General features: G+C 37.5%; 1 protein-coding gene and 1 long non-coding RNA gene across 3 annotated transcripts in view; both read left to right on the forward strand.

The window, feature by feature from the left end:
* The first annotated feature begins 6753 nt into the window (after positions 1-6753).
* On the forward strand, positions 6754-12901 carry LOC135195040 (heme-binding protein 2-like). Of its 2 annotated transcripts, none has more exons than XM_064221360.1 (7): positions 6754-6873; positions 7662-7728; positions 8720-8800; positions 9614-9740; positions 10651-10825; positions 11712-11822; positions 12645-12901. In XM_064221360.1, the coding sequence occupies exons 2-7, from the start codon at positions 7663-7665 to the stop codon at positions 12712-12714; spliced, it is 630 nt and encodes a 209-aa protein (XP_064077430.1). In that variant the 5' UTR covers positions 6754-6873; position 7662; the 3' UTR covers positions 12715-12901. The 2 variants fall into 2 exon arrangements, with proteins under 2 accessions (XP_064077430.1, XP_064077431.1); XM_064221361.1 differs by lacking the exon at positions 6754-6873 and adding an exon at positions 6980-7003.
* Positions 12902-13745: 844 nt separating this feature from the next.
* The window catches only part of LOC135195043 (uncharacterized), a 555149-nt gene continuing 547649 nt past the window's right edge, over positions 13746-21245 (forward strand). Inside the window, exon 1 of the long non-coding RNA XR_010310052.1 lies at positions 13746-13898. This is a non-coding gene — a long non-coding RNA (uncharacterized LOC135195043). The remainder of the gene's footprint in view (positions 13899-21245) is intronic.

The following is a 21245-nucleotide window of genomic DNA, read 5'->3' on the forward strand; positions in this document are numbered from 1 at the left end:
AATCATCATTCTGCATTAATCTTCCAGCAAGTTTCGCACCCAAGGACAAGGCTGTCAATTCCAAACGCGGAATAGTCTGTTTAGGGTTTGGTGCCACTTTACACTTACTGACCAGTAAATTGCTTACACTTCTCTTGAAATCAATCACATAGGCAGCAGCTCCATATGCCTTGTTAGAGGCATCACAAAATACATGTAAGTGGGAACATTCAGGATGTACAACAAACCAAGGAAACTTTAAACTTTCTACATTTCTAAAACACTTGCAAATTTCATCAAACCTTGAACATAATGATTCTGGCAAAGGGTCATCCCATCCGTAGTTACTCCACAAACATTTAAGAAAATATTTACCTCTCACCTGTATTGATGACAATAATCCTAGAGGATCAAACATCCGAGCTACTACTGATAAAACCTTTCGTTTGGTTAAAGGTCCTTTATACTCACAATTTACTTCCTTCAGTGACATCTCATCTTGTGCTAGATACCACTCTAAACCCAAAACGTTCACTCTTTCTTTGATAACATCTATGGTTCTGTTAAACTCTGAATCATTACTGACCCATTCTTGTAGAGGCATATTAGCATCTTCAAGAATCGCATTTATTACTGGATACTCATTCATCAAGACTGACATCCTTGTTAGTTTTACTAAAATTATCTACATAGAAATTCTTCATCAGAGATGATGCAAGGGGATTATCATGTAAAGATAAATGATGCAAGAGAAAGGGGGAGCATGTAGCTCCAAAACAAACTACACAAAACCGGTATGTTACAGTAGACTTCAAATCGGAGGGATCAGTTATCCATAGAAATCTGCAATAATCACGGCAGTCAGGTGAAATGCCTATCCTTAAAAAGGCTTTACTGATATCTGAAATCACAGCTACTGGGTTTGTACGGAAACTCAACAGGGCATCGAAAAGTTTAGTAGTTAATGAGGGACCAGTTGATAAACAATCATTTAAGGAAAGTTCTCCTTTAGCCTTTGAAGAAGCATTAAAAACTATTCGAATGGGAGTTGTTTCTGAATCCTTCAGTACAGCATGGTGGGGTAAATAATGCCCTATAATAGGGGAGCCTGAAGGAATTAATTCTATAAACCCAGACTGAACGTAATCTTTGATAATCTTATCATAATGAGCATACAAGGAGGGGTCAGATTCGAATCTATGTAACAAGGAATTTAATTGACCAATGGCTATTCTATAGTTAACAGGCGGTCTACTTTCATCTTTAAATGGTAAGGACACTTCATATTTATTGTCAACCCTTTTTACTTTATCCTTAAAACACTTAACTGATTCGCTTTCTTCAGGACTAATTTCAGATTGACGAATACCAACACTTTCTAAATCCCATAATTTTCTAACTTCACAACAAGAATTAATAGGGATTTCCTCTACTTCTATTCTTGAACAACATACATTTGATGTAGTAATCTCATTAGATTCTACATTGTCATAAGACCAACTAGGAAGAGGTCCAAAAATTAGTGCACCACCAGAATTATTCAATATCTGTATTCCAGAGCAAATTTGACTGTTCTGAATGAATTTTCCATAGTAATCAGCTCCAATGACTAATTCTATACCATTTACTTCATTTGAATTTAAATCATTATCTGCTAATTTTATGCCTTTACTCGTCAAGAACGCAGCTGACTTACTTAATCAAGTAAGTCAGCTTAATCTGGAATTAACTCTATCGAATGCAATGGCATTAATGACAGTACGAATCTTACCTAGTCTCACCACAACTCTTACTATATTACAATTAACTTCCATGGCATCACTGCCAAATGGTTTTACCTTTAAGGCTACTGTTGCTATGGACGATAGACTAAGCTTATGGGCTAATTCCGTTGCAATACGTTCTTTGCTCACCAGAATCAAAGAGTGCTCTCTCAAAGGAACGATGTCCATTCCCTGACACAATTACCTTAGCAGTAGGAAGAGCAGTCGAAACAGAAATCTTATTAGTCTGAGAATGATCAATTCCCAATGAAGCAGTCATAACTACTGGGGAATCACCTTTACTAACAGCACCTTTAGAATCATTATGAGATTTCCCAGAATTAACATTTGATTTACTAACATTAGTGCTATTTACACTCAACTTTGGTGGAGCAGGATTAACAGGGTTTTCTGTTTTCTTACAAATCATCGGGTAATGAGGCCCATCACATATATTACATTTCGGCTTATTTCTACATTCAGAGAATAAATTACCTCCTTTGATGCAAGCAAAGCACAACCTTAAATATTTAACTCTGTCCCTTCTACTATCAATGGATTTGAAAGTCTTACAATCGCGAGAGGCATGGTTCGATGAGCAAAACACACAATTATTGTAAGGACTACTATTAGTAGGTTTACTGTTACTTGGTTGTGCTCTCTGCACGTTTTGCACATTTGAGGGAATCACTTTAGAATAGTTGCCCTGATCCCGTTTTCTCTCATTAAAATTCTCAACTTCGTAATAAAATTCCATTAATTCACAAACAATTCAAACTTGAGGAAATTTGCTTTAAATCAAGAGACATACTATTATGTTTATTAATTATAGCCTTACATGTTTCAGGTGATAATTTCTCGCATATTATTCTAGAGAAAACGGGGTTCATGGCCTCTACATCTAAATTCAATGTGTTCATTTGTAAAATAATCTTCTCATATTCCAATTTGAACGTGTTCAAATCCTCTATTGTATGACTGGGAGGGACTAAATGTATTAATTTGGAAAAGTCTACGTTTCAATTTTTCCTTATTATCATACTTCTCCTTAAGGGTCTGAATAGCTACTGAATAATTGGCATTAGTGCCAAGCAAACCTTCTATGGCTTTAAAGGCGTTATCCCTTAAACTAGCTCTGAGTGTAGAAAACTTAATCACATCGGAAATATCCCTACGATCGTGAACTAAACTGTTAAATATATCCCAAAATGCAAGCCATTGTTCCTCCCCACCGCTAAATTCAGGTATCTTAATTGCTGGGAGTTTAGGGGGGGGGAGGGAGAGGGTTAGTGGGAGGCGAAGGAGGAGGCAAAGCGGGCCGTTGATTTATATCTCCCATGTCAATCTCACTCATAGTTTCTGTGTAGTAGCAATAGCTTTCCTTACACATCTAGTTATTGCTCTATAACTTCTACATAACCTCTCATATTCACTATCCTGTGAAATAATCGTCACATTCTGTGACCAACTATCTTCAAAACGTCGTAGACCCTCAGTAAGACAACGTTCATACATTACGAGGGTCGATTTTGGTGTATCGGTATCACCAATGCAGCTACCTGCCTCATCAAGCAAATCTTGTACGGAAATAATTTCCCCTTCAATAACTACCCTAATCTTGGAATCCATTATCTTGTTAATGGATCAATAACAAACTTGCACAAATATCAAAAAATGTATGGCAAATTATCTAAACCTGATTGAAATATAACATCCACTGAATGCTAGATAATTTGACCATGTGCTCTTCATCAGTTCACAAAATACATCTGGTCACGAAAAACCTAAGTAAAAAAAATGGCTACGAAATTCAACAAGAATTTCTTCACAGAGTAATCACTAAATACGAACAATAATGTTCCATAAACAACAGATTACTTGGCAAACACTCCAAGTAATTCAATACCTTACCCTGCTCACCAAATAACCTTGGACACGTGCCAGCTATACTAAAATGACTTGAAAGCCAACCATCACCAACGTGAACTTTATCGCAAATTATCTTTTAACATCCAAAAAAATCCTTTGTGAATCGTTATGGCATCCGGTTCGTTCGAAGGACCAGCAAAGAATGTGGTGAAACTAAAAAAATTTTAGGGCCACATTCGGTACGATTTCATTCAACCTTAATTAAGCCCTCCTGCACTAGCTTTGAATGAGACCAAGTTACAGTGCTGAGGAGTTTACTAACTTACTTAAATTTACCATGAAGTCAAGAAACATTGCATTTTTATTCAACAAAAGTTCAGTTAAGAAACAATCAACTGTATTTCCTGCGCCAAGTCTATTTTGGGTGATGCCACACGGGTTCACAAAGACTCATTTAAAGGTTTAACACATATAATTAATTATTTAAAGAAAACAACAATTATCCAAGTTACGTTAAGAAGCAAGAAAACTAACACATTACTGCAAAAATTAACAAAACGTTACGTTACTTCGATAGAAAAAAAAAACATAAATGGCAAAACAGGATCCCAGAATATCCTTATGAAGAAGTTACTGCAATGGCGACGACAATTCACGAGGTGATGTGGCTGGATTCTACAAGAACATCTTTTACTTGCCTTCGTGGAGTCAGCTGCTATAAATCCCAGAGCTTCACCTTTCCACCCTAGAAGAAAACTCGGGAGGAGTATATTGCATAACACAGTGTCACATCTACAAAATTACAGGGTTACGTAACAAACGTGAATTTAAAAACAAACATCAAGTGCTCTAATCGTAACCCAACATAAAAAAAAGGGGTTTCGTCCAGAAGGCAAGCATAACTTACTGGCATGTGCCCTTACAATAAGAAAATAATATATTTAGTCTCCACAGGAAGAAGTTTGACAACACTGTAATGATACGTCATCTAATTTTATAGAGATGGACAAAATTTGCAAAAAAGTGGTTTATTACTTTGAATATCAATGTACTAATTTATACCAACTCATTGCTATAGTTAATATAATAAAAACTACTTCTGTGGAGCAAAATATTCATATATCAACGTATTTTCATAGAAACTGAGAAATACTTCAAAACAAGTACTCATAAAAAACTAGGAAATTTTATTCAAGGGGAATAAATGACAATTTTTGACATAATTTATATTTTGGTAAAAGCAAAATATTTGGTAGATATTTACCATACGCATTCAGAAAAACAGCCAATGCAGCCTAACAAAGCCACAGGCAAAATAATTATTAACAAGAAACAATTCCCACTAAAAGGAGAGTGAGACGATCCTACAGGATACGAACAGCCATAGAAAGCGTAGTTTGTTTGTATGGTATTTTTACGTTACATGGAACCAGTGGTTATTCAGCAACAGGACGGACCAACGGCTTTACGTGACTTTCGAACCAACCACGTCGAGAGTGAACTTCTGTCACCAGAAATACACATCTCTAACCCCTCAATGGAATGCCCGAGAATCGAACTCGTGGCTACTAAGGTGGCAGGCCAGGACCATACCGATCACGCCACTGAGGTGTACATAAAGCGCGTTGTGCCCTGAGCCAGAACGTTAAGACTCAATTCTTGAAAGTTTACTTACCCAGTTTTCCATAGACTTATTAAAATGTTGAGCAGAGTAGTCCACACAAACTCATATCAGTGAGAAGGGAAAAATCTCCAGGTGAATTATTTTTGAGCATTTGTTTCATGGTTGAGCTGTGGTCGATCTGAAAGAATTGGAGCAATCACTCTTCAGTGAAATGAGCCTTACAGGAACGTGCTTCCAAGATGAAGGAAAATGTGAAAAAAGGATAAATTCCAGAAGAAAATTAATATTTTTATAACTAGATTTACAGCCAAAGACAGACATGCTTGGGCATTGGTATCTGATGTGTTAGTGCACATTTTTCCTTCGTTCAAGGAAAACAAAAACAAAAACTTTCCATGTCACTCCGCATCTGTATTCTCAGTATGCTGCAATGTACCTGGTATTCACTGTGTCCACAGGAAGCCATTTCGAAAACCTGCCGGCCATCTTGGAAAATGAGAAAATTCTGTGTGGCAGGAAGTTGATTGTGAGAAAAAAGGCCAAGAAGAATTGTTGTGACGAATTTCATGCTTATATCACCATCTGCACTTTCCCGCGATTATTTTGGAGTTAAAAACTGAATATTAAAGCAAGACGTTCACCAGGACTAGAGTATATTAACAAATTATTTCGGCTGAGGGGCGAACAATAAAAAAATCTTGAATCAAAGGCTGGCAGCTTGAATTTTTTTTTTTTTTTTTTAAGAAAAATCTATTCTACATCGCGTCGCCAATTTAACCAGCTGACTTATCATTAAAAAGCTATTTGAGAACTCAGTAACCCAAGTACTGCACATCCAAATATTGAAGAGCTTTTAGTCTGTAATCAGCCAGACAGACGACTTATAAGCTGACAGTGCTTAAACTGTCAGCACGCAAGCATTGATAATTGAAAAAGGTGAAATAGAAGTCAGGTTTCGTCATTTGGATTACTGTTTGATTGTTTTCATTTAAGAAACAACTGTCCCCTCTTTTCATATAAGTTTATATGTTTGTACATGTTAACAGAACCTTGGTACCATAATATATATATAGATATATATATATATCTATATATATATATATATATATATACATAGATATATATATATATATATATATATATATATATATATATATATAGTACAGAACCCTGCTTTAGTATTTAAGATTTCAAGCATGGAGGTTTTAATTTTAGTTTATAGATTTAAAATTTATTTTGACAAGCATTTTGTCATAGCCAGAATGAAACCTTCTTTGAAAGTGGTCATCATGAGATGTTTAGATGTCTGAATGTTCATGACAAGAAAGTTGTGTGTGAAAAACCTTGTTCATGTCACGCTTGAAAACAGCCATCCAAATTAAAAATATATTTTCGATGAACGTAAAAGAGAGAGAGAGAGAGAGAGAGAGAGAGAGAGAGAGAGAGAGAGAGAGAGAGAGAGAGAGAGAGACTCCTGACTCGATTTAAGCCGAGGATCATGAGTCACCTTTGGACGTACGCAGGTCTAGACTCTAGATAGTGGACGTGCGATAGTCTCACTCTGGTCTCACTGGCACAAAACTGACTTCTCCGACCCCCGTGCTTGCATTTCATTCTCAGCTGGGATTTCGGAAGCAAGTAAGGCAGCACAGTTCCTGTCATATCAGTCTCAGTTAGTCTTAAGTCACGGGTTTCTGTAATCGAGTGGTGTTCCTTGAGGATTTGTAAACGGAGTAGATTTTAATACCTAAGCGCATGCGCAATTTTGGTGAGGAAACCAAGTAGTTATTTCAATAACCTTAGAATGTCGTCCTAATAACGGTGATAACTGGCTTTTTCGAACTTTTTTCGTCCACTAACCGGACTGTCTAGGTTTTGAATTCTGAAATACATACCAGTGGTATAAAATGTGTAAACAATCTTAGCTGCATTGGCTTTGAATAACCAAAGTTCGCCCAAACTGGTCAAGATTTAATTCTTTATCATCCTTGAATTTTAGTTGCGTATTTTAACCCATCTCGGAATCCTCGGCTCTCTTCACCCCTCAATTCAAGCATAGAGGCTCCATCCTTCTCAGCCTGCGGTAAAGTCCGTATGGAAATAGGTGGGATAGGGGATAAGGCTGAAGTCACATATATTATAGGCCCAAATCGTAGAGAAATATGGTTCTAGGTAATGAGTTAGGATGCCGTCAATGAGGATCCGTGACGGATTTATTTATTACTGTCCAACATCTTTGACATTACTTAATTGCAACCAATTGCTGGAACTGGAGGTGTATCTCGAAGTCTTGATAAACGATTATTATAAAGGGGCAGAACTCTGAATGTTTTTACAAAATTCAGTTGAATAAACAATCAGGTTACGTTCTACATATACAAAACGAAAACATTAACTCACGCCAAATTATCATTGTTCAACCGCAGAATGAAGTGGATTGCGCCCTTCACAGTAGGCCTACTTCTGGCCGTTGGTTCGGCGCAGGCGGGAACGGTGAGTATTCAAGGAAAACCATCTCCTTAAAAAAGACACACACACACTCTCTCTCTCTCTCTCTCTCTCTCTCTCTCTCTCTCTCTCACACACACACACATATATATTATACACTAAATATATATGATTTTTTATCACATCACCGTGATTCGTATAACATGCATCAAGTTACAAATGTCCTTTAATATCTAATTCGCTCTACCTCGGAATTAATATATTTTCATATACGTTAACCGAAGGGGAATTTTTTAGCTGATGATAATCGTGGCTTCGAATCCACGAGAGGACGAAATTATTATCAACTAAAAAATTCCCCTCGGTTAACAAATATGAAAGAATATTAATTCTGAGGCAGAGCGAATTGGATATTAAAGGATATTTGTAGCTTAATGATATATATATAATATAAAATTAATATAATAAATCATATATAATATATCTATATACATATATATATATATATATATATATGTGTGTGTGTGTGTGTGTGTGTGTGTGTGTGTGTGAATGTATAATCTACTGGTCAATTTTACCAGATACATATGTAATTGTAATAGCCACAATGTTCTCTTAACTTTTCGAATTCTTTATGGTTTTTTTGTGTCCATGTCACTACGAAGCCTTAAGATCCAAAGGCAAGATATATGAAGAAATTATGATGTCCGGTATTGGGAAACGAACCTGGGCTACCATAATCATGATTATGGTATAGCAGGTTCGTTTCCCGCTACCGGATATCATAATTTCTTCATATTTCTTGCACTTGGATCTTAAGGCTTTGTAGTGACAAGCATATCCAAAAAAAATTAAAAGGGCATTGTGGCTATTACAGTTACACACACATATATATAGTATATATATTTGTGTGTATATTAACATTGTCAGATGCAACTTTTTTACAAACTCCAAATATAGTCATAGTACAAATTTTCCACGTAGATAATGACATAAATTATGAAATACAAATATATGCCTAAGTCACCTATTTCAGATTGGGGATTTTGTCAAAAAGATAGCTAATCTGTACGGCCATCATGAAGAACCGCCTTACGAAGTGACCAGGAAAGAGCCTGTAAGTATATGCATCCGTATTTTTCGTATCTTTCGTTACTTCGATAAAAAAAGAAAAAAAAAAAAAATTGGCGGTAAAGAACTGTGCCTGAAGTGGTCGATGTGTTCAATTTCAGTATAATCTTATGGTTTTGTGTGTGGAAATAAAGCGCTGGATAAATGCGTCGTATTTTTACGGCTATTTTTCTCAGTCTAACTACGATTCCTCAGATTTCTCCTTTAAAATCTCCTAGTTGTCCTCCATTCTCTCCAAGTGACCAGACCACCCCAGAATACCTTGATCTATCTCTTCACCTTCAGTCAATCTTAGCTTTCATTTTCACCTTTCAACGTTTCTCATATGCTATTTAAATAGTCAATCTCAGAAATATCGATCTTTTTTCTATCATTTGCATTCAACATCCAAACTTGAGTTCCATAAAAGACAACTGGCTCAACAAGTTCCTCGCTGGACGAGTGATTTTCGCGCTCGGCTGCCAATCCAGTGGTCCGAAGTTTGAATCCCGGCTCGACCAACGTGGAATCAGAGGAATTTATTTCTGGAGATAGAAATTCATTTCTCGATTTAGTGGGGTTCGGATCCCACAATGAACTGTAGGTCCCGTTGCTAGGTGACCAATTGGTTCCTAGCCACGTAAATATATCTAATCCTTCGAACCAGCCCTAGGAGAGCTGTTAATCAGCTCAGTGGTCTGGTAAAATTAAGATATACTTAGAACAATCTCTTCAAATAATCCAATTCTGGCTTCATATTCTTTTTGACTTATTTTGCTACCTCCCGTGCTTCTCTTTTGCGACTTCTCTCTCACTACAGGGATACGAAGAGCGAATATACCCACCGAGAAGATGGGTGTGTACGATGAGGGAAAGCCCAAACTCAGATGTCATGGACGGCATGTTCTGGCGCCTCTACAAGTACTCCACTGGACTCAATGATGCAGGTACTGTCAGCAGCACCCTGATTAATTTGGCTCTTTTCTGGAAGCTGGAAGTGCTCTTTCCGTTCTTCTAAAATTCAAGCAAAGTGCTGAAATTAATGTAGCTGGACACATTCCTTTGAATAGAACTTCAAAAATGTCTGTGCAAAGGCTATGAAGACTAGCAAACAGCTGCAACTGAGAAATGTATTTTAGCCGTAATATATGATTTAAGGCAAATTTCCATCTGCTTGGGGACTTCCCTTGCCATATTTTCTAAATGTTCGATGCAGGCTTTTACTTTTTCTTGTGAGTAAAAGTTTAATTAGCTTTTACCTTGAGTGACACAGAATAGTTCCAACCGCTCAGCCGAAAAGGAAGGTGATATAATTAAGGAATCAAGGTAGTAAGACTATTGGTCAGTCAAATATGCCCTAACACTCTAGAAAACTGAGTTGACATAAACTCCTAGGCTGCATATTTACTGAGAGCCTGTGAGGAGCTATGGAATGGTGATTATAGCTGGCAAAAAAAAAAAAAAAAAAAAAAACTCCCTATCGTGTGTGGTTTAGTTTGTTGTTTTGGATATCCTGGTGTACTAAAGGCTCTCTTCATTAGAATTAACCCTATCCATGCCGTTGTTAACTCTAAAAGATTCAAATTCCAAAGATTAACAGATGGGTTTTAGATGAAAAACACTTATATGACTGCTAATCTTTATTTAGTCATGTTGTCGGGAAATAGTGGAACACCGTCCGGTACTCAGTCATGTTGAAATGACCCCAAAAATTGTGTTCCGAATGGCGGTCGATCTACTTAGATTTAGCCAGCCTTGTGATGGCACGGGGTCTCACTCTACAGCATCGTATGAATGGGATTTTTAGTTACCCGACACTGCAACTACAAAATAATCGAACTTCTTTTTATTCTACAGGAGCATTAATATTCATGACCGCCCCGATAACGACTGAATACAGGGTTCTTGACGCAACCATGCGCCAGTACACCATGTGTCTCTATCTTGGTGAAAAGTACCAGAGAAATCCTCCAGCGCCCGAGGATATTGCAGTTTTCATTGAAACCAGATGGGAACTCGTCATCCTCACAAGGTAAGTCCCCCTTATACATTGAACTCATAGGGAAATGAAATTCATCTTAGTACTTGCATGATCAAGGCGACTGACTTTCGTTCTTCGATTTCCAAAGTACTATATTTCGTATTTGAACGAGTCTGTCACTTTTTCAGAAACAGTAGTCATATACTGACCTGTTTGATATGAAGTTAACTCTTTGTTTGGTTACATAGTTCCTTAGTCTTGAGAAATAAGGCATTTTTCGTACAATATTACCTCAGGCATGTTTGATGTTAGATTACAGATATGCTGCTGAATTACATGGAAGAGTTGAAAGTTACTTTGTGTGTGCGTTTTTGTGAGCCTACTCATAGCTCAATTTATATAAAAGCAGCTCAAGACTTTTTATTCCATTCTCATTACTAGCAAACAATAATTATGTTCTATAGAGAAAATATGCATGAAAATTCGTAAAGTAACTAAGTCTACCGGCATAGCTAGCCCCCGTTCACGGGCAGAACCAGCTCCGTTTCAGGGAATCCCTTCTCACTCCCACTCCCTTCGGATGTGGGAGGGGGTAGGATGAAACACTATTATAAACCGTCATTTAGGATTGCTCACAATAACCCTGCCATGAGTTCCATACCCATCGGACCGGCCGTTTGGCCGTAATTGAATGACAGGTGGACGGGCAGACATTGCGCTGATTATAGTAAGATATGATAGGACAATGATGTTGATAAAATGGTCATTACCATCTACATGTGTTCATCAAATATACGCTTGATATACAACAGGCTCTAGATGCATTTTTTGAACGGCTAGAAGGACATGAATAATCTCGCCTTGCATTAATGACGTGTCATACACATACTAAAATGATATCTGTCGATGTAGCAAAGCATGTATCGTTGGATTTCAGAACCGTCGGAGGATACTTTGAAACTGGTGAACAGTGGCTGGAAGAAGCAGGGAAACTCGCTGCCGTGATCGAAAGTAATGGAGAAAGCGCGTCCCTTACTCATCACTACTGGTAAGTTTACCCTGTTATACGTTACTCCTGTTTAATAGTAGAAGGTGGCGGTATACGGCCGTTCTTGATAGTTTAAATATCTTGTTTATTCCGGCTAAGAACGAGAGACTGGTCGGCTATATAGTCGACACTAACCTTTGGCGCATGAGACTAGCTCGAGTTAAGCCCTGATTGTAAGATGAACACTGAGACAGCATAAGTTTCGTGGTCCCCAGGAGCATTTTAGTTGTAGTTTTCATCATGACAAACTAAGACTGAACCAATAAAACCTAAATAGATGAAACATTTCACTCACTTCCAAAGAAAAAGAAAACATATCTACGAAACTGTGCTTTTAATAATAATAATAAAAAGAAAATTAAGTTTACGCTGGCACATTTCAAAATCATGTTATCACGTATCATAATATTAAATAGACTAAGATGTAACTTACCAATTGCTTGTCAGTTAGAAAGCAGGCATTCATTTTGTTAGCGCTATTAAGACAATATTTATCAAATTTTTGAGAAGGCATTTTTTTATTGAGAATCAAAATAGACGTGCCAGCACCCACAATTTCCACATCTTCCATCTCCAATTATGCTCATACAAGCAACACCAGCAAATACGTTCGAGAATGTAACAGATACCAAAACATTCGAATTGACTTTCAACCTGTTTACACATAACCTCATTAAATCTGACCTTTTAAACTTAATGGCTTATAACAAAATTTTCACTCATTTCAAGCAAATTAAAGCCAATGAAAGCAAATTCTCTTCATTTTATTTTGCGTGTACACTATCAATGAAAGCAAATTTTCCAAATGAGTCTGCATTTCAGGGCCGGTTACGATGCACCGCTGAAGTTCTGGAATAGACGTAATGAAGTTTGGTTCCCGAAGCGTCGTTAAATGCGGTCGTGGATTCCAAAGCGTACAAGCTTTCGACCGCTTACAAAGGCCTAATCAAAATCCAGTTTCAAAAACTTTCTTCACTCGGTACACCCACAGACATTTATTAATGGAAGGATGAAATACAATCTAAGTTTCAGTCATTCCCATAAGGGTGTTTACTTCACTAAATAAAAAGAGAACATTATGTGCTTAATATGTGTTATTTAACCTGACTATGAGGTAACCCTCAATTACACAGAAATGAGGGCCCAATATATATATATATATATATATATATATATATATATATATATATATATATATATATGTGTGTGTGTGTGTGTGTGTGTGTGTGTGTGTGTGTGTGTGTCTTCTCCCACTATAGAGGGGATTCAAAGTTAATGCTCCAGTTCTTCGCAGTCATTTTAGAATGACGCTGCTAGTCCCACACGTCCAGTCCTTCAATGATTTAGACCAGCCACAGCTTGCTAACCACTATGTGCAAAATTCATCGGTTTACGACGGGTCAGCAGGGCTACAATGTGTTTTTTTTTTTTTTTTTTTAAATGGGTCCACCTTACCCACCCTCTTTGGAATTGAAGATGTCGATGGTTCGTGCCCATCGGCCGGCAATTCTATTATCGTCTAAAAAAAATTCCCCTTCGGTTAAACATATATGAAAATATAATAATTCCGAGGTAGAGCGAATTAGATATTAAAGGACATTTGTAGCGAGATATATATATATATATATATATATATATATATATATATATATATATATATATATATATATATGAGAGAGAGAGAGCTGTTCGGCTTCTTAAAATAATAACCCTTTTCCATTCCGAGATCCTACCAGATCGGTCACCAGACTGCATAGTTCTCAGATGACGTTCAGTGACGCATTTCTCACACCGGCAATGAGCCGTAGCGTGCATTCTTTACGATACGAATTCAGCCAATAGGAGGTAATACTGTCTTTTTGTAAACTGTCGTATTTTTTGAAGATGATAACTTGAGTTGCTTAATGTTTGCAAGTAGGTCTACACTGCGCATGCGCTATCGGACAAGTTGAGGATCTCATTTGACTTCTTGTTAGCCAGCTGGAAGCTGCCAGTGCCAGTGGATAGTGCAATAACGGATCAACTCCTGGGGAAGTGTGGCTGTAAAAACAGGGGATTCGACATGTTAATTTCCAAGTAAGTTGCTTATAAAATGGTGTTGCAGTATAGGCGATAACATGGGGAATTTTGTGTACCCATTATCCGTGAAAAGCATCGGTCATTAGAAGTTTCTTTCGACGTACGAATAACGCGCCTCCAAGATGGGTAGCGGACAGTCGTAGTTCTAACCGTTGTCACATAGCCTAGGCCTAACCGTTTGTAACTGTAAGGTGGACCTTTTCTTTTAAAAAGACACTCTTGTACACCTTTTAGCCCGGTAATGAATTTTATAACAACCATCCCTGAAATCGTCCCCAGTTCCCTGGTAAACAAAGTTACACGCCATACTCGACGTCATACCGACGGTAGATTGTGGTTTGCCACTGAACTACAAATTTTTTATTCAAGGAGCGGAGAAAAAAATCAAGTATAGATGAGAACTCTGAACCCAGTCATGAAAGTATCAAGGTAATGCATTTTTCTATATAAACGCAGTTGTGGCCATTATCGTAAACAAGGCATGAAGCTGATACTAAGTTGCCATTTAATTTTAGTACCCTACGGCATGGATATTGCTTTCGACCGCGAAGTGCGAACTGCTGTGTTATCCTCAATGGATCATGATTTATTACTTCGAATTTAAATGTTGTAACAGAGAGCATAAAGTTTCATGATAGAGTTTTATTGATACTATAAAGATTGTAGTTGTATAGTATACAGTATTTTGTCCATTTCAAAATCCTTGATCAAAATTAGAACCGTATACTTTCTACACTGCAAATTTGCTTGCTCTTTACAGGGAAGGTTGAAAAATGAAATGCATTGCGTTCCTCATCTAAAAACTATATTGTGTGATTTGCTTTAGAGTTTTTATTTCTTATTTTTTCTTATGAAACTGGCCACGATTGCTTTTCAAAGCAATCGTAGCCCGTTTCATTATGGCTAGGCCACGGTCATGCTGGACCAGAAAGGCCTAGGCCTACATCACGCACCGACTTTTATTTAGAGTTAAGTCTACGGTAAGCTTGGTATTTTATTTAAACTTAAATTATGAGATGGGTAGTACGATACGATATACCGTTAACGTATTCATAACCCGTTACTTGTGTAAACGACCGATTTTTAAGGGAAGAATTTGTATGTGGTAGTAAGCGTTATGTCCAGTGTGATAGCACACTACCTTTTTGGGGGCCTTCATCAGTATGAGGGTTACAGTATGGAGATAGTGACCTCAATGGCCCCCACAAGGTGCACAGTAGGCATTACTTAAGGCTCTTTGCAGCGTCCCTTCGGCCCCTAGCTGCGATCCCTTTTACTATACCTCCTTTCATGTTCTCTTCTATCGTACTTTCCACCCTCTCCTAACAACTGTTTCATAGTGCAACGGCTGGGTTTTCCTCCTGTTGCACAACTCTCAAAATTGTCACTGTTACAACCGACGTCGTATACGCCGGCTTCGTCCTTATTTTCCTTTAGTTTCCCAATTTTGTTATTACAAATAGATTTACGGATAGTATATATATATATAGACAAATAAATACAAACTTCCATTGTTATTCCAAAGATTTTTAGTGACTTCTAATTTACTGTGATAGGGTAACGTACTACTGTAATTATTTTCTCTCTTTCCGTAAGCTATTTAATTTATTCACTACTTAAATGGTAAACACAAGGTAGACCTTCGGTAAAAACTTAATGTTCTTTTGAGAGCGTTGTTTAGCAACCAGGCTGGATAAGCCAAATCATGAAGACAAGTTTTTATGAAATTTATCTCTTCCTCTAGATAAGAAAGGTCACAAAGTCTAGGGGACCTTAGGAATAGACATAATGATCAATCCTTTTTGATGGTCGAATACGTTGTGAAAGTGAATGCACGAATTAGGGTGAGTGGCCTAATGGTAGTCAATTAAGGCAAATAAGAATGAAATGAGACTTCGTTTTGCAGGTCCGTTAAAAAATTTTATATACATTTAAAAAAATTCTGTATACAAATTGGCTTATTTTGGAGGAGGAGAATACCACATTGCTACACCGAATGTCTATATATTTTGCCCTCAGAAATGAGGAACGCATCAGTGTCACAATTTTACCAACTGTTATCAGGAAGCTGAAAGATTTTCATCCGCTTTTAATCTGAAAAAATAAGATTTCGAGTATTCTATCTAAAGGAATGTTGGTGAATAAGGATACCTCATTAAATCTCATCATAGAGTATAAAACAGCTTTTAATGATTTTGAGACTATCACTGTATCTAAAAACTATCTAAAAGTGACGCAGGGTTATGGAGAGGTTATGCTGTAATTAACTCGATCCCAAGGGTGGCCGAAAATTTTTTTTTCTTAATGCCTTGGACAAGATAAATGCCAGGGAAGTTAATAATTCAGACTTATTCCTGGGGCCGATGGGAAGCCAAATACCTGACGTTCGTGACCCAAACCCGGGGTTAGCGGCCCCTTATTGAAAAGCGGATGGCGCGCCGCAGAGGCGTGATCGGTATGGTTGTTGCCTGCCACTTCGGTGGCAGCGAGTTCGATTCTCGGGCATTCAATTGAGGTGTTAGAGATGTGTATTTCTGGTGATAGAAGTTCACTCTCAACGCGGTTCGGAAGTCATGTAAAGCCGTTGGTCCCGTTGCTGAATAACCACTGGTTCCATGCAACGTAAAAACACCGTAAAACAAAAACAACAACAACAACAACAGCAGATGGGCAGCATAACCGCGACAGACCAGAATGCTCCAGTAGTCAGATCAGGCGGGAACCTATATAAAATCCGGCGATATATTAATTTTAATTACGGGCTGCTGTTCCCATACCAACTCAAAATTGTGGTTGTGAACTTCACAAAAGGAAAAGCAAGTCTGTTGATTAACTGCGTGTCTACTAATACGCAGTGAATAGTATAGGCTGGGAAAGATTCGTTTGCAAAGGATGACAAAGAACAAATGTGATGGAACTCGAGTTTAGTCCAACAATTTAAGATACGAGACAACTGATGTGAACCAAAAAAGGTGACTGGTAACAAAAGAAATAAAAAATAATTCTTTCAAGTTTAATTACAATAATACGAAGCGTTCAGCAATGTTTTAGTATTAAAGGAAGTAAAAAGTGTTCAAGTGCTTTGCAAGGCATATGAGGAGAAAAACAGAGTAAATTGTTAGATGAGAACAGAAAAAGATCAATCATTCCACATGGGAGAAAAAAATGAGATAGTTACCAAATGACACTTTTAAGTTCCCTTTACTCAAAATTTTTATTGACACTTCCAAGCCCCGCCCCTCTTGGGAAAAGGTTAATGCATTTGTTTTTTAGTCTTTATGTTGATTTAGGTTTATGGTGTCCAGTTCGATGTGTCTTTCCTTCTAATTTTTCATCGGTTTGCAACCGGCAATTATCAAGATAGGCGAATAAGAATTGTAAGCCTAAAAAAATGTTCTTACGGATCATCCAGTAAATAGTATTAGTAGAGTCCCCCTGAATTGGCAAGATTACCTTGAATTTACGTTTTCTTTTCATGTGAGCGATAAAAGAAAATAATTATGTAAGATTTTGAACTGTGACTAAAGCTTAGGATACAGCCAATGGAACTAAATGAGTGGTATCGATAGAATGTATAAATATTTTTGGGTTAGGTATTATTATTTTTATATACTCATGAAGTAAGCAACGTTTAACGCATTTCTGAAATTCGAGAAAAAGGAAATACAGTATTCTTCTGTATTTTAAATCCATAGTATTGTAAAATACTGCCCTTTTCAGTTTTGTTTACCGCATAGGCCTAGGCACGAGGCACTCCTACTGCAAACTTTAAATAAGGTCCAAGCAGCTCCGTGGCTTAGTGGTAGCATCCGGCTCACCTTGCTAGGAGCTGTTTCTGGTTACCCCCCACCAGCCCAGATGTAAATAGGGAAGGTCAAGTTAAAAGGGCGGGGTGGTTGCAACCTCGCTCTTTGAGACGAGAAACAGGAAGTCTAAGCAATTCTGGCGTCATCCCATCCAGGGGAAGAAGAGTTTATTATTGGAAAAGTAAATTTATTTGTCAAATAGCGACTCTTGTCGGCGCAAGACATCTGTCAAAGATAGAACAGATATTGGACAAGACCAGAGAAATGCTTGTAGGAAAGATGGAGCTTAGAATTGACAACAGTAATCCTTCTAGGAAAGGATGGATATTGAAAATGAAGAGCGGAACGAAATTTGGAAATGGCAGTCAAAATCTGTTTAAGAACTGACGAAACTCAGAAATGACAAGAGAAGTCTTTCAAGCAGAAAATGGCTAGAAAAGACTTTCAAGAAGAAGACGAAACTTGAAAATGACCACAGAAATCCTTTAAGGACAAGACAGAACTTAGAAAGGCAAGAGAAACAGTGGCGTAACTACGGGGTTGGGCGGTCCGCCCCGGGCGGCACTGTCGCGGGGTTGTGGGGTGGTTGGCGTGGGTGAGGGTGGGGGCATTTATCATCGTTTGAGCAGGTCTGGCTTGGCATAATTTTAGATTTTCTAGCATATATCATCAGATCGGAAGACGGACAGCGATTGGTCGACTCTGCTGTTGTACATTAAGCGATTTTTTCAATAAAATAAATGACCGAGATGTTAAGGCTTAAAATGTGCGTTTAATTTTCACCACTTTCGTACTTTTAGCACGGTACATTCAAAGCCCGGCTTGGGCTCCACTAACGCTAGCTAGTTACGCCACTGAAGAGAAATCTTTGAAAGATTGGACCGAACCTAGAATGCAAAGAAAAATCCACGAAGCATTGAAGTGAACTTAAAAATGACTAGAAGAATCCTCTAGAGAGGATAAAAGGTAGGAACAGCAAGAGAAATCCTCCGAGGCTCGGATAGTCTAGGAATGTCAGGAGAAATCCATTAACGATAGGATGGGATTAGATAGGTAGCAAGAGAAATGCATGAAGAATAAATGAAAAAAAGAAGAAGAATAGAATTGGCAAAAATTGGGTACAGTGTTGGGCATTGGAAATCCTTCAGTATTGCATCTTTATTTATTTTAATGACAGGACGTTCTTATTCAGAGAAAGCAGTTTACTCAGGTTTGTTGTCTTAGGTAATGAACTGCCAGAATTTGTGCTTTCAATTATTTCTACATAAGAATCTATCACTTGTGATCCACTTTGAGTTTTCACTTCGTCTGGTTTGTTTATGTTGAGCTTCCATATATGATCTGCTTATATGGCGTGTAGCAATGACAGGATTCATAGTCTATTCAATAGTTTTTTTTTTAGTTTGTTTTATTCCGTCTTTTGGCCTTTAAATAGCGTATATTTCTAGCTATAGTAGTGATCCATTGGATAGGGACCCGTATGGGTGGTAGTGCCGTCAGTGCACCTCACGTGGTGCACTTTAGGCATCATTAAAATACTTGCATCCTTCATCAGTGCCTGTAGCATCCACATTTTAGCTCTATTCTCGCTTCCTTTCTTCACTCCCGCTGTCCAACTCCTCTTAATTGTTACTTCTTAGTACAGCAGTGTGGTTATCTTCCAGTTCCAACTTAATCTCATTTCTTCTAATTCCTGGATCTCTTTTTATCATGGTGTCCAACCACTCCGACTATCTCGCTTCACGTTCATAGCATAAAGTACCCCAGTGATTAGCTTGATAGTCTAAATTACATAAATCATGGATGAGACCTCATGCTTATGACAGTATAAGGATGGACGAGATGAGATGAAGGTAATCACCTCTTTAGATCACATTAGTTCTATACATATGTAAGAATATTCCTTCGTTTCAGATTAGGTTAGCCTTATGCCAACATGGGTTCTGGCTCCTGGAGCAGCCCGTGAATATGTACTATGTTGAAACGGTAAAGTTTGGTTTTAGACTTGCTCTTTTTACTGTTAATTTTGATAGGGTTGATAAATATAAAGAAAAGGAAAATGAGTAACAAGTTCCGCGGTCTCTCTCTCTCTCTCTCTCTCTCTCTCTCTCTCTCTCGCGCCAGATAACAAGAGGAGCTAATATGATGTCGTCATTCCAATCACGAACATGTGATAAGTCGTAACGCTAATCCGCCTTTAAAGAAAACATACAAAACACGAATATGGAAGGAGGTTTCTCTTATCAGTATTTCTCCATCCTTGCAATCACCTAGTCACCCATATGTTTATTGCGAAACCTATAGGTAACCCTTAACCCGATGTTAATGTTCTTGATGATTTATGTTGATTAATGTGCCACTGATCCATAGGACTTTGAGAGCTATAAAAAAATTAGGCCTAGAAAGGTGCTCGTAAATGTAATAGGCCTATCATACGAGTATATTATCATAAAAGGACAGCGTTGGATAGTACGATGAAAATTCACCGATATGCTGGTTGTCATACTCTTATTTTTCATACGCAAGTGTTTACAAATTTGTGTGCGTGCGCATTTATGTGTGTGCTACAGTTTGTGCATCGCTTCTCGATGGATATTTTCTTTTAGGCCTAAATAGAAAGATGGTCTAATAAAGTCCTGACTAGAATCCATTATGGAGTTGAATTATATTTCTCATTAGGCTGTGCTATAAAGTGACCTATTAAATATAGTTTAGTGAGCTTCCGTTTAGGAAGGTCCCATTATTGTACCCTATTAGGCCTAGGCAAAAGGTCGTTCGTACTGAAACTCCAAGGAGATTCCATTAATTTTTATTATACCTATCATAGTTTTAGTAGGAATGGCCCGTCAAAAATCTTAGCTAGAATTTATTAGGGAAATATGCCTCAGTTTTTCGTTATTGAGACCAAGTAGAGCGTTTACCTATTAAAATTTTGTTAAGAATGGCCCACCGGAATATTTGCTGGAATCTAATAAGGAAACTATAGTTGTTATTTTGAGGCCGAGTAGAAAGCTGATCTTAATTATTAAAGTTTTAGCCAGAATAACCCGTAGCAGTTTTAGAAAGAATTTGTTAAGGTAACATCCATTATTTTTTCATATGGTGTTAAGTGGGAAGCTGCCTTTTGAAAGTTATGGTTAAATCAGTCTATTGAGAGTTTGATTATAAAAGGTAAGTTTCGTGTTGACGTCAGCACATCCTCAATCTGCAAATACAGATAATAATACTATAAACAAAGTATTAAATACATCATTCATTAAAATTAAGTTACACATGAAAATTAAAACTGCACAAAAATCTAAAGTAAAAAGGAAAAAAACTACTTGTTCAAGAGCAGAGAAAATAAGGAATGACAGGGAAAAAGACACATAACAAAAGAATCTCAGGCCAGATAGAGAGAGAGAGAGAGAGAGAAGAGAGAGAGAGGAGAGAGAGAGAGAGAGAGAGAGAGGTATTTGCATTTAAAGAGGGTTTTTAGTAGATTATTTTTCAAAAAAAAATTTTCCATAAGGACTTGTTTATTGAATTGTTAAAAACC

Source organism: Macrobrachium nipponense, chromosome 15 (genome assembly GCF_015104395.2).
Source record: "Macrobrachium nipponense isolate FS-2020 chromosome 15, ASM1510439v2, whole genome shotgun sequence".
In the NCBI taxonomy this organism is placed as follows: Eukaryota; Metazoa; Arthropoda; class Malacostraca; order Decapoda; family Palaemonidae; genus Macrobrachium; species Macrobrachium nipponense.

Excerpts from the sequence above, each read along its gene's own strand:
- LOC135195040 (XM_064221360.1), top strand. The coding sequence starts at position 7,663 with ATGAAGTGGATTGCGCCCTTCACAGTAGGCCTACTTCTGGCCGTTGGT. Across the intron at positions 7,729-8,719 it reads GTTCGGCGCAGGCGGGAACG|ATTGGGGATTTTGTCAAAAA; the intron begins GTGAGTATTCAA and ends CACCTATTTCAG. Across the intron at positions 11,823-12,644 it reads TCCCTTACTCATCACTACTG|GGCCGGTTACGATGCACCGC; the intron begins GTAAGTTTACCC and ends TCTGCATTTCAG.